At 38.1% G+C, this 14,329-nt stretch overlaps 1 protein-coding gene across 1 annotated transcript; it reads left to right on the top strand.

The window, feature by feature from the left end:
- Positions 1–3,024: 3,024 nt before the first annotated feature.
- KRT25 (keratin 25) lies at positions 3,025–11,369 on the top strand. Its single transcript, XM_055258802.2, has 8 exons — positions 3,025–4,562; positions 4,940–5,022; positions 5,394–5,550; positions 8,055–8,216; positions 8,302–8,427; positions 8,781–8,998; positions 10,064–10,131; positions 11,002–11,369. The coding sequence occupies exons 1-8, from the start codon at positions 4,134–4,136 to the stop codon at positions 11,109–11,111; spliced, it is 1,353 nt and encodes a 450-aa protein (XP_055114777.2). The 5' UTR covers positions 3,025–4,133; the 3' UTR covers positions 11,112–11,369.
- Positions 11,370–14,329: the final 2,960 nt, after the last annotated feature.

The following is a 14,329-nucleotide window of genomic DNA, read 5'->3' as shown; positions in this document are numbered from 1 at the left end:
CTATATTTATATCAGAGAAAAATAGACTTTAAGTCAAAAACTATAAAAAGAAAGAAAGTCATTATGTAATGATAAAGAAGACAATTAAGAGGATATAACAATTGTAAATATATATGCATCCAACATCAGAGCACCTAAATATATAAAGCAAATATTAACAGATATGAAGGGAGCAATAGACAACAATGCAACAATAGTAGGCAACTTCAGTACTACAGTTTCAACAATGGATCAATCAGACAGAAAATTAGTAAGGAAAGATTAGACTTAAACTACACCTTAGACCAAGTGGACCTAACAGACGTATATAGAACATTATATCAAACAAGAGCAGAATACACATTCTTCTCAAGCACACACAGAACAGTCTCCATGACAGATTATATGTTAGGTCACAAACAAGTCTTAACAAACTTCAGATTAAAATTATATCAAGTATATTTTCTCCACAATAGTATGAAATTAGAAATCAATAACAGGAGGAAATTTGGAAAGATCACAAATATGCGAAAATTAAACAATATGTTCCTGAACAACCAATGGGGCAAAGAAGAAATCAAAAGCGAAATCAAAAAATATCTAGAGACAAATGAAGATGGAAACATATGACAAAATTTATGGGATGTAGCAGAAGCAGTTTCAAGAGGGACGTTTATAACAATAAATGTCTACATTAAAATAAAGAAATAACCTACCATTACACATGAAGGAACTAGAAAAAAAGAAGAACAACCTAAGCCCAAAGCTGGTAGAAGGAGAAAATACCAAGGATCAGAAAAGAAATAAGTGAAACTATAAAACATTGATGAAATAAATTGATGAAGACAAAAATAAATGGAAAGATATGCATGTTCATGGATTGGAAGAATTAATATTGTTAAAATGTTTATATTACCCAAAGTGATATACAGATTCAATGTGATTCCTATCAAAATTCCAATGACATTTTCACAAAAAGAGAAAAAAACATGAATTCTAAAATTCATATAGAACCACAAAAGATCCTGAATAGCAAAGCAATCTTAAGCAAAAAGAACAGTTGGAAGCATCACACTATCTGATCTCAAAATCTACTACAAATCTATAGTAATCAAAACATCACAACACTGGCACAAAAAGTGACATATAGACCAATGACAGAATAAAGAGCCCAGAAATAGATCTATGCATTTACAGCCAAATGATTTTCAAACAAAGGTGCCAAGAACACAAAATGGGGAAAGAACAGTCTTTTTAGTAAATGGTGTTGGGGAAACTATATTTCAGAAAAATGAAATTGGACCTTTATCTCACCCTATATACAAGAACCCATTCAAAATGTATTAAACAGGTAAGCATAATGCGTGAAACTGTAAAACTACTAGAAGAAAACATAGGGGAAAAACTTCTTGACATTAGTCTGGGCAAAGATTTTTTTATGTGACCCCATATACACAGGCAACAAAAGAAAAAATACATAAAATGTATTACACTAAACTAAAAAGCTTCTACATAGCAAATGAAATAATTAACAGAATGAAGAGATAACTCACAGATTGGGAGAAAATATTGTGAAGCACACATGTGACACAGGACTAATACCGAAAATACATAAGAAACTCAAGCAACTCAACAACAATAACAAAAACAAATAACCCAATTTAAAAGATATTTCTTAAAAGAAGACATACCAATGGCCAACAGGTATATGGGAAAAAATGCTCAACGCTACTAATCATGAATGAAATGCAAATGAAAAACACAATGAGATATCACCTCACACCTGCTAGAATGGTTATTATGAAAATGACAAGAAATAACAAGTGTTAGTAAGAAAGTGGAGAAAGAAAATCCTTGTACACTGTTAGTGGAAATGTAAATTAATACAGCCATTATGGAAAGCAGTATAGTGATTCCTCAAAAAATTAAAAGTAGAACCACCATGTGACCCAACAATCCCACTACTGAGTATTTAAAGGAAATGAAATCAGTATGTCAAGGAGATATCTGCATTCCATGCACATTGTAGCATGATTCACAATAGCCAAGATAGGGATTCAACCTAAGCATCCATCAACAAATGAAGTAATAAAGAAAATATAGTATATATACCCAGTGGAATACTATTTAGCCTTTAAAAAGGGAAATTCTGTCATTTGTGACAACATGGATGAACCTCTTGGATGAAATGATGTGAACCATACATCTGATCAAGCCTTAATATCCAAAATATATAAGTAATTCAAACACTCAATAACAAGAAAAGAGTGTGATTAAAAAGACATTTCTCAGCTGGGCACAGTCTCTCACGCCTGTAATCCCAGCACTTTGGGAGGCCGAGGTGGGTGGATCACTTGAGGTCAGGAGATCGAGACCATCCTGGCTAACACAGTGAAACCCCGTCTCTACTAAAAATACAAAAAGAAATTAGCCAGGTGTGGTGGCGGATACCTGTAATCCCAGCTACTGGGGAGGCTGAGGCAGGAAAATGGCTTGAACCTGGGAGGCAGAGCTTGCAGTGAGCCCAGATCGCACCACTGAACTCCAGCCTTGGCAACAGAGCGAGACTCCGTCTCAAACAAAAAAAAAAAAAAGACATTTCTCAAAAGACATACAAATAGCCAATAGGTTTAAGAAAAGGTGCGCAACATCACTAATCATCAGGGAAGTGCACTAGGGAAATTTTGGTCAAAGAATACAAAATTTCATTTAGGTGGGAGGAATAAGTTTAGGATAACTATTGTACAATATGGTGACTATAGTTAATAACAATAAGAAAGTAGATTTTAAATGTTCTCAAGCTGATCTCAAGCTGCGTGCTGGGAGAACCACTTAAATGTTCTTACCACAAAATAGGTATGTGAGGTAATACATATGTTAATTAGCTTGATTTGGTCATTACACAATATATTCATATATCAAAAAATCATGTTGTGCACCATAAATATATACAATTTTTATTTGTCAATTTTTTTTTTGAGACAGAGTCTCATTCTGTCACTCCAGCTGGAGTGCAGTGACACAATCTTAGCTCACTGTAACCTCTGCCTCCCAGGTTCAGTTGATTCTCTTGCCTCAGCCTCCCGAGTATCTGGGATTACAGGCACCTCGCCATGATGCCTGGCTAATTTTTGTATTTTTAGTAGAGACAGGGTTTCACCATGTTGGTGAGGCTGGTCTCAAATGCCTGACCTCAAGTGATCCGCCTGCCTCAGCCTCCCAAAGTGCTAGGATTACAGGCATAAGCCACTGTGCCTGGCCTTATTTGTCGATTTTTTATATTTCCATAATAGATAGAGTTTTCAGTAAATATATGTGAATTCCCACCCACTAAATACCTTACTGATGACTTTCATCTGAGCTAAACCACAGTAAATTAAGACAGAAGAAATAGTTCCTACCAGGTTTGCTTCAGATTTTGCAGGGTCAGGAAATAAGTTAATGTCTTTCCAAACCCCCACAAAACATAACACCAATTAGGGGTGTGCTCCTAATTACCAAAATGGATAAGATAAGACAACTCTCCTCAGTCATAAGTGTCAACAAAATATGATGCTCATATCAGCCAGAATGGAAGTTAACTTCCCATGGGAAACAGTGGCAAGAGGAATTTAAAAATAAAAACAAAAACCTACTGGTTGAAGAACCAGGTTGGGGAAATAATGATTACAGTTCTATTCTCTACTTATGTGGAAAAACTTGTGAAAATAAAAGCAGGAAAAGCCTCAGAAACATCACAACCTGCCTTGGCATAATAGCCCAAAACCATGATGCTAAATTTCTATTCTGTAATGAGCTGATGAGGTTTATCTTCTAAGGATGGAAGTGAAGAATGACTCACTCGACATTTAAAAATGTAATAATGAACCTGACATTGCTCCACCCAGACCCATTTCTCAGATAACCACCAACCTGAGGGCAACTGTCCTCCTACAGGAATGAACCCAGCAAAGTGAGTTACTAATTAGAAAAAATCACCCAATTATGCCAACTTGCTGAGACTGGCAAGCCATGTTTTACTCTATGTAGGCAGAATTTCATTCAGAACACACTTGCGACTTGCCTATAAAAAGGCAAACAAAACCATTTAGACGAGAAGGCACTCCATTCTGGCTTTCACGAATACAGCTCTGCAACGCGTTTGCCCTGATACCATGTCTCTTCGACTTTCCAGTGCATCCAGGAGGTCCTGTCCTCGTCCCACCACAGGATCACTCAGAATCTCTGGTGGGGGAACCAGCTTTGGGGCTGGAAATTCTTGCGGCATTTCAGGGATTGGAAGTGGCTTCTCTTGTGCCTTCGGAGGCAGCTCATCGGGAGGAAACACAGGGGGAGGTAATCCCTGTGCTGGCTTCACTGTGAATGAGGGGGGGCTCCTTTCTGGCAATGAGAAGGTGACCATGCAGAACCTCAATGACCGCCTGGCATCCTACCTGGACAACGTGCGTGCTCTGGAGGAGGCCAACGCTGACCTGGAGCAGAAGATCAAGGGCTGGTACGAGAAATTTGGGCCTGGCTCTTGCCGTGGTCTTGATCATGACTATAGTAGATATTTCCCAATAATTGATGACCTTAAAAATCAGGTAAGAAATCATACTTCACAATCATTTTCATGTACCTTTATTTCTAAATTTTGTTTTCCTTTCTTTATTAAATTCTAAAAACATTTACCATTCCTACTTGCGATTTTTTTTTTTTTTTTTTTTTTTTGAGAAGGAGTTTTGCTCTTGTTGCCCAGGCTGGAGTGCAATGGCAGGATCTCGGCTCACTGCAACCTCCACCTCCTGGGTTCAAGAGATTCTCCTGCCTCAGCCTCCCAAGTAGCTGGGATTACAGGTGCCTGCCACCATGCCCACCTACTTGTGATTTCTTAAAGAGAATTCCAATTTAGCATTAGAAATAAGCATTAAGCAGATTCAGTTGGTTTACTTCATGATAAAAGTCAAATTCCCATTTCTAGATCATCGCATCCACCACCAGCAACGCTAATGCTGTTCTGCAGATTGATAATGCCAGGCTTACAGCCGATGATTTCAGACTCAAGTAAGTAGACTGCCAGAGTGAAATGAATTCATGGCAATTCATGCAAAGCATTACATCAAATTTACCAATTCTTATTCCAAAACTATAAAACACTTGAATTTCACATAAACAGGATGTTATTACTTTTTGATGCTTTGACTATTAAATACAAAGTGTGAACCGCTACTAAAACTAGCGCCCAATACCCTAGTTCTTTTTCTGTCAAATACTGCAAAGTAGAAACAATAATAATTATTATTATTATACAACAAGCTTTGAAAATGCCTCTTGTGGCCAAATCTTCAAAATTCCAGAATGCTAGCATTTGTCATTGATCAGTGACTATGTCTCCAACCATGTGACAAATTAGGAAATCATTAACACTCTTTAAGGTATGAAAATGAGCTGGCTCTTCACCAGAGTGTAGAGGCTGATGTCAATGGGTTACGAAGAGTTTTGGATGAAATAACCCTGTGCAGAACAGATCTGGAGATTCAGTACGAAACCCTGAGTGAGGAGATGACTTACCTCAAAAAGAACCATAAAGAGGTAAGAGCTGGTCGTCTACATTTTGCTATCCCTCCGCAGACACTGTGCACCTGACAGGAGATAATGTACATAACCTCTCATATAAAAAGTTGGTGCTGAAGACACATTGTCAGACAGACATGAGGGCTGAGCTGTCTTTTTTTTTTTGAGACCGAGTCTTGCTCTGCCGTCCAGGCTGGAGTGCAATGGCGCCATCTCGGCTCACTGCAAGCTCTGCCTCCCGGGTTCACGCCATTCTCCTGCCTCAGCCTCCCGAGTAGCTGGGACTACAGGCGCCTGGCTAATTTTTTGTATTTTTAGTAGAGACGGAGTTTCACCGTGTAAGCCAGGATGGTCTCGATCTTCTGACCTCGTGATCCACCTGCCTCGGCCTCCCTAAGTGCTGGGATTACAGGCGTGAGCCGCTGCGCCCGGCCTGAGCTGTCTTTTTAAGTGTCAGATTCTTTGTATAGATTCACCCTTGCTCTCTCATCAAGTTTCCTATGAGAAAAAAAAAAAAAGGAATCATGTTTTCCAGACCAATCAGGGTTATAAGAGCAGTGTTTGGCTGTGTAATTATAACTAAGTTAAAATGATCCACTTAGGAGATTACGTCGAATTAGATAAAATAAATATAAAATAAATATAATTTAAGGCCATCCTTGAACTAGAAAACTAGATCTCAATTTCTATATGACAGTGGCAGATTTAAAACACTAAGACATTTACTTCATACACACATTAAGTATACACACTTACCACTAGTACATATTCTTAATAGGTCTGGCTGTAAAAATAATGAGAATGAAGTTAAACTATTATACCAGAATTTCCACTTAATCATAAACTTCCAAAGTGGTCACTGTTGGAAGCTAAGTTCCAAATTTTATATTGCAGCAATTACATCTTTAGGATTGCTTTCAGAGGCACTGTTTTCCAAAAGGGAAAAATCTTTATCCTTTGAAAATAAATTCGATATTTTAAATAGCCAAAAGACTTCTATGGTCAAGCCAAATGCTTAAAACAGAAGATCAAGCTAAGAATCCTACTTGATTAGTCATGAGGCTGTCTTATAAATATAACTACTTGAATAACATTGATTTGACTATGTGGATTCAAATATAGTTACAGCCCATGGTGTTTAATCAATTTTTGATGAATTAAAAGCAATTGATTTTTGTAATGCCTCACTTACAGGCAAGCCTAGATATAGATATAGTTATAGATATAGATATAGATATAGATATATCTTTTTTTATCTTTTTCTTTTTATGCTTGAACCAGGAAATTTTCACTAAATCCTCAGAAGTAAAAGCCACATCTGCAGATCAGGAAGACATAGGGTCAACCAGGAGGAAAGAAGGCTGGAATAACTGAGGGGCTCACTGCAGAGAGGAATAAAAGCCTTAGTTACCATCATTAAGACCAATTCATGAATGGGGAGGAGAGTTTCTGCAGCAGACGTGAGCTGATGGGTGGTATTCCAATATACACAGTCTTCACAGTGTTGCCTGCCATTCACAATCTCAGAACTGACTCACACATTCTAACAGCTTGCAGTTCAGACAGGGTAACATGTAGACTTTGACTGCAAAATAAATTCCAGCTTCTATGATGATAATAATCATAATAACCAGCATTCATTTAGCATTTATGTGCAAGGCAGTATCACGGAGTCTTATTATTATTATTAGTTCTTTGACTTAACAACTCAGAGAAGGGTTTTTAATTATCCTCAATTTTCAGATAAGCAAATAGAAACGTAAAGAGGTTAAGCAACTTTCCCAAACTCACCAGCCACTATAGGGCAGAACCAAAATTAACAGAGAGATTTGTGTGACCCCAAAGTCCTACATGATACTCTAATGTCCCTGTATAGACTTAATACACAGCTGGGATTCTTTAGAGGATGATGTTCTTCCCTGAGGGGTACACACATACACACACACACACACACACACACACATACATACATACATACATACATACATACATTTATTTATTTATTTATCATCATTTCAATTGTTCAAAATTATTCCAACTCAGCCCTTCAACCATGCTTATGGCTGTGCTCAGGGTGTAGCTGAGTTAAGACTGCATCAAAGCTGGCCTCTAGTGGAATGAAGACCAGTCCACAAAGGCGGAGAACACAATAAGCAGCGGAGGACCATTCATTTTAAATGTTTAAAACTTTCATTTGGAAAAGAAATTAAGACTCATTCTGAGTAGTAGAACTGAAACTGATAAGTTTAAGTTATAAGAGCAGGAGTTTGGCTCACTATAATATAGAACTCTGGAACAATTAAAACTCTTCCAGAATGAAACAGGCTACTTCATAAGTAGCGAGTTCACCGTCTTTGAGAATTAGGTCAACGGGACAGGAAGTATCAAATGTGGTGGGAAGGGGTCAATGCATAGCCTGGGAGGGGAAAACAAGACGAACTCTAAGTGCCCTTCCAAAGCTAAGCTTCTAGACTTTCCATGAGATTCCTGCAGAGCTGAGCTGAACACTTTTCTGCCTCTAGGAAATGCAAGTTCTGCAGTGCGCAGCTGGAGGCAACGTGAACGTGGAGATGAACGCAGCCCCCGGGGTGGACCTCACAGTTCTGCTGAACAACATGCGAGCTGAGTACGAAGCCCTTGCCGAGCAGAACCGCAGGGACGCAGAGGCCTGGTTCAACGAGAAGGTGACTCTCCTCCAGAAGACAATCCCTTTGCATGTTACTGATATTCACAAAACTAAGATTTGCTCTTTCACTTATGTCATTTCAGAGCGCCTCCCTGAAGCAGCAGATCTCTGAGGATGTCGGAGCCACAACCTCAGCCCGGAATGAGCTGACTGAAATGAAGCGCACTCTTCAGACCCTGGAAATTGAACTTCAGTCTCTCTTAGCCACGGTATGAAAAGAACAATTTTTTACCATCTCCCAGGTCATCGTGTTAGATACTTGCCAGGTGGTTTTAAAAACCTTAACAATATTGAAATGTATATTTTTATAATTGCCTCAAAACATAACGAAAGAACAGGATTGTATAGCTGACAGCTAAAACTACACGAATGTCTTTAGGTTTATTCCACCAAAAAGAAAGATTTGCTCATGCTCAAGCAGTATCACAGAGTCTTAACTATCTGTCCATGTGAAATCTGAAACAATTATATGTAAAGTTAACAACAGGAGAAAATCATATATCAAAGAAATCCCTGCATATCTGCATCTCCATCTCAGCTTCTCTTTATTGCTTCCTGACAGAAACACTCCCTGGAGTGCTCCTTGACAGAGACCGAGAGCAACTACTGTGCGCAGCTGGCGCAGATCCAGGCTCAGATCGGGGCCCTGGAGGAGCAGCTGCACCAGGTCAGAACCGAGACCGAGGGCCAGAAGCTGGAGTATGAACAGCTCCTGGACATCAAGCTCCACCTGGAAAAAGAAATTGAGACCTACTGTCTCCTTATAGGAGGAGATGATGGGTAGGTAAAATAATTTGCATGGATGGCGTAATATACTGAAAATCTGCTTGCAAGTTAGATCCCACTTTCCACTGGAAAGTGGACATAATTTGGCTGCATGCATTTGCTATCATTAATGCTAAATATTAAATATAATACACACTCGACTGCCAAGATACAAATTAACATCTTAACAAACAAATATGCAGCAGGCACCGAGTTTAAGGTATTGAACATTGAAAATATCACTTCTAGAGTGAAAAGAACAAACAGGAGGCTAAATGGAGTTTCAATATGTGGACAAGGATTCTGACTCTGGAAATGGTTTCTGAAGCTCAGCACTTCATGACGTGAAGACAGAATCCTGTCTTCATAGCACTGATAAAGTCCCATGGGCACAGGTCTGGAAGTCTAGAGCTCAGGGTTGTTAGGAGCAGGAAGCTTCCTGAATTCACAATGAAGAGCATTTTCATCACCCCAGAAAGTTCTTCTGTGCCCCACTTCCCTTGGCAGTTACTATTTTATCCATTCTTGATGTTAATATAAAAGGAATCATACAGAAAAAAAATCAATTCTTAATGCTGAAGCAGAGCAAAAACATTACAGTCTCAGAGAAAACCCCACTTAGAAAAAATATCTTGTAATTGCCTGACTGCTGAAGTGATCTACACCACTCTTCCCCACCTATCATCGAACCCTCCCCCATTGACTAGAGTGATGCTTCCAAATGTAAATCCTTACACAGCTATATACATTTGTCACAATTCATAAACCTGCAAAACTTAAAAGGGCGAATTTCAACCTAAGTTGTACAAATACACCCTGTGGCATGCTAGAACTGCTGTTACCATCTCATGACAGCCTCTTCTGCCTATCTCTTCCTAACCCCTCACTTAGTGATGTCACTTGGTAACTTGATATCAGCAATGGAAAAGGTATTCATACCTCTACAGAAATCAGCAAACACTACAAATCAAATACTGGGTTACACAGTTGAAAATACCAAAGAGTTAAAGAAAACCATATGGTGAACCTAGAATTGATGGGGTTCTCTCTAAATCACCCTCTTTTGTGATGTTTTCACAGAGCCTGTAAGTCTGGGGGTTACAAGTCTAAAGATTATGGATCTGGAAATGTGGGAAGTCAAGTCAAAGGTAATTAAAATGAAATCTGTTGTGCTATGCTACTTTTTTTATTTTTTAACTTTTAATTTAGGTTTGGGTACATTGGAAGGTTTGTTACATAGGTAAACACATGTCACAGAGGTTTGTTGTGCATATTATTTGATCATCCAGGAATTAAGTCCGGTACCCAACAGTTATCTTCTCTGCTCTTCTTCCTCCTCCCACCCTTCCCCCTCAAGTAGAACCCAGTGTCTGTTGTTTCCTTCTTTGTGTTCATAAGTCCTTACCATTTAGCTCCCACTTATAAGTGAGAACACGTGGTGTTTGGTTTTCTGTTCCTGCATGAGTTTGCTAAGGATGATAGCCTCCAGTTCCATCCATGTTCCTGCAAAAGACATGATCTTGTTTTTTTCATGGCTGCATAATATTCCATGGTGTTTATGGCTTTATCCAGTCTGTCACTGATGGGCATTTAGGTTGATTCCTTGTTCTTGCTATTGTGAATAATGCTGCAATGAACATTCACATGCATGTGTCTTTATGGTAGAATGCTTTCTATTCCTCTGGGTATATATACCCAACTACTTCATTTTTAATGCATAGCTTGATTGTTCTTATATTACTATGGCTTGGTGAGAATACATACAATAAAGATTTGTAGTGGATATCCATATGTGCTAGATGTCTAATGTTAGCGATGTGTGCTAATTTTAAACAAAGTAACATGTCACTATGTTTTTTCCTAACCAAATAATCAAAATTATTAACCAAAAATGAGTCTAAGTATTTGTGCTTAGTGCAAAGTTCATTCTATATGCAAATCCTATCATTCCTTTAAATGATATAATTTTTATTCATTTTTTAACTACATAAAATCTCCTTTTAATTTTTAATTTTCAGACTCAGCCAAAGCCATAGTGGTTAAGAAAGTTCTTGAGGAGGTAGACCAACGCAGCAAAATACTTACCACCAGACTCCACTCACTGGAAGAGAAATCTCAAAGCAATTAATTTGAGATGCAACAGAGAACGTATGCCACATACCCCCTGCGAAGAAAAGGCATTATGTATCTGTCCAGAAAAATGCACATGTCTAAGAAAAATGTGTATCCTGTTGTCTTTCTGTTACTTTCTTTCTGGACAATCAATGACAGCATCTCCTCATTCATCTGGAAGAATGCCACACACAAATATGATGACTCATTTGATTATCCTACAAAATCTGTTGTCAATTCTTTGTATTCAATAAACCTCTTCTTTAGCAAGTTATCATTGGTGATATTGTCCTTAGAATGTTTATGTGTGCAATATAAATATGTGAACATCTAACAGCTTTTATTTATATAAAAACTCTTTCAAAATAATAGATTTCCTCATAGGTTTTCATAAGGCTTACCCTATAATTCAAACTGAGACAAATTCAGAAAGCATAAAAGTACTTCTATTTAAATCCCCAATCTGCCATATTTTGACATACCAAGAAGCCTATTCCCTTTAGTAATAACTAAAATGCATACATTTCAGGTTCTTCATGTATAAATGGGGACAATAAAAGTAGTTCTTTCAAATGGTTATTGTAAAGATTAAAGAAATAACTTATTGCAAAGTGCACATATGGGATAAGCATTTGACAGATGCTAATACTTACTTTTAATACTCGATATTTATAATGATTAATTCTCAACCTCATTTTACTTTTGGATATATATTTTAAACAATATTCCAAATGTAATAGAGGTTATAGCAAAGTTTTAGTTTAGAATCCAAGTTATAGGAATAGAGCCATCCACTTCTACTACAAAGTTGTAGCTGATGTTTATAACTCTCTTGACCAACAGATTTATCTCTACTAAAGGGAAATAAATTAGATTAATTAAAAACATAATTTCCTCAGATCAGATATTACCTCTAGATATTTAGTTGACCCTCTATCCTGTATGGATGGATTATCCATATTATAATCTATTCAAAAAAATGGTTTCAGCCTCTATATGAAAATATAAAGCAGAAAAAAAGTCTTTTAAGTGTATTGTAATTATCTCTGAATTGTTTTTATTGCCTGCTTCTGATACAATCTTAGCCACAGGCCTAATTATGTTCCCCATTAGATTATGTGAAACAAAAATATTACAATCTCAGAGAAAATTCCACTTAGAAAAAAAATCTTGTAATTGTCTAAGTGCTGAAGAAATTTACACCACTATTCCCCATCTATCATCAAATCCTCCCTCATTGATATGGTTTTGGTTTGGCTCTGTGTCGCCACCCAAATCTCATTTTGAATTGTACTCCCATAATTCCCACATGTTGTGGGAGGGACCCAGTGGGAGATCATTGGAATCACGGGGGCAGTTTTCCCCATACTGTTCTAATGGTAGTGAATAAGTCTCACAAGATCTGATGGTTTTATCAGGGATTACCGCTTTTGCATATTCCTCATTTTCTCTTGCCATGTAAGAAGTGCCTTTCGCCTCCCACCATGATTTGAGGCCTCTCAGTTATGTGGAACTGTAAGTCCGGTTAAACCTCTTTTTCTTCCCAGTCTTCATCAGCAGCATGAAAATGGACTAATACACTTATTGACCAGAGCGATGATTCCGAATGTAAATCCTTACACAGCTATATATGTCACGATTCATAGACATGAACAACTTAAAAAGGTGAATTTTAATATAAGTTTGGAATATACCCAGTCGTGTGCTAGAACTGTTACCATCTCATGACAGCCCCTTCTGCACGTCTCTTCCTGACCCCTCACTTAGTGATATCACTTGGTAGCTTGATGTCAGCAATGGAGAAGATATTTACACTTTTGCAGAAATTAGCAAACCCTACAAATCAGAAATTCTTCCTCCTCTGAAACCTGGTTATTACACATTTACCAGCACATCACTGATTGTACTCCAACAAAGGTGACTTTAAACACACACACACACACACACACACACACACAATGGTTAATCTCTTCATATACATGGACAGAGAGAAAGATGAATACATCACTACCTTTCTTAAAATCCTCCAGTGGGATTGCTTGAGCCCAGGAGGTTGAAGCTGCAGAAAGCAGTGATTGCACCTTAGCCTGGGTGACAGAGACCCTGTTTCAAAAAAAAAAAAAAAAATCTTCCAGTGGATTCCTGATGTACCTAGGACTAAATTTAAATATTTTTCTATGGCCTCCAGAGCCCAATGTGACCTGGTTCTGCTTATCTCTCTATTCATATCTTATGCCCTCACTTCCCCCAGAGCCCTAAAAATATTACCCTCCTCTTATTCCTTGGATACAGCAAGCTCATTCCTGCCTCAGAGCCTCTGTGCTAGCTGTGTCCCCTGCCTGAAATGCTCTTCCCCAGATCTTCCCATGGCTAATTCCTTTTGATCCTTCTCATCAGAAGAGCTGTCCCTGACCACTCCAGCAGAAGTCACTAGTACATCACACTGCCTTACTTCCTTCAGAACCTTCATCAGCACCTGAAATTATCTTGTTTATTTATTTTATTTCGTATTTGTTGTTCCTTCCTCTGCACCAGAATGTAAGCTTTCTAAGGCAGGGATATGACCCATTTTGTTCAACATCATACCCCCAGTAACTAGACAGTATCTGGCATATGGTAGGTACACATTAAATATTTGTTCAATAAATGAATAAATATACACATCTAAAACCAGAAGAAGTATTTTATATTGGAAACATGTAAGACTAAAGTTGGTAATTAAAACTATAAAAGGTCACGGCTGCTATGAGTCAGGTGTCTCCCTCTCCCTAACTAGTCTGTAAGCTTTTAAAAGAAGGAGAGCTTACGTTACACATCCTTGACCAGCTTCTCATCATACAGGAAAGCCTGTGCTTTGCACCAACTTGGTCCCCAGTGATTGTTCCAATTATGAGTTTTTGAAGAGTGAAAGTCTTGGCCTGAATGAAGAGACTCTAGGCCCCCTGAGTGACCTTTCGTACTTCTCTGACAGCAGAGGAGAAAAGTAGAGAGACATGGACGGGTCTCTGAAGAGAGAAAGGGAACATAATAGGCTCGCTGGGAAGGCTAAAGCCCTGTGTTCCTGTGTCCTCCAAGGTGAGGGGCCTGGGATGTCTCGCCAGAAGCCAGTCTTCACATGGGATGAACTACCAGTTATCTCCATTAGAGAGTAGAGAGGCAGTAAGATTTACTGAAGGAAACATTATATTAAAGAGAATGAATATGATAAATGTACATATGTAAAATAAAAAAGAA

The sequence above is a fragment of the Symphalangus syndactylus genome, chromosome 20 (assembly GCF_028878055.3).
Source record: "Symphalangus syndactylus isolate Jambi chromosome 20, NHGRI_mSymSyn1-v2.1_pri, whole genome shotgun sequence".
NCBI classification, from domain to species: Eukaryota; Metazoa; Chordata; class Mammalia; order Primates; family Hylobatidae; genus Symphalangus; species Symphalangus syndactylus.
The sequence above is the reverse complement of the archived record's forward strand: the minus strand, read 5'-3'. Positions and strand labels throughout refer to the sequence as shown.

What these genes read in the sequence shown, in the direction of transcription:
- KRT25 (XM_055258802.2), top strand. Translation starts at nt 4,134, where the DNA reads ATGTCTCTTCGACTTTCCAGTGCATCCAGGAGGTCCTGTCCTCGTCCC. An exon ending in TTGATGACCTTAAAAATCAG is followed by an intron (nt 4,563 to 4,939) that starts GTAAGAAATCAT and finishes TCCCATTTCTAG; the next exon opens with ATCATCGCATCCACCACCAG. An exon ending in TTCAGTCTCTCTTAGCCACG is followed by an intron (nt 8,428 to 8,780) that starts GTATGAAAAGAA and finishes GCTTCCTGACAG; the next exon opens with AAACACTCCCTGGAGTGCTC.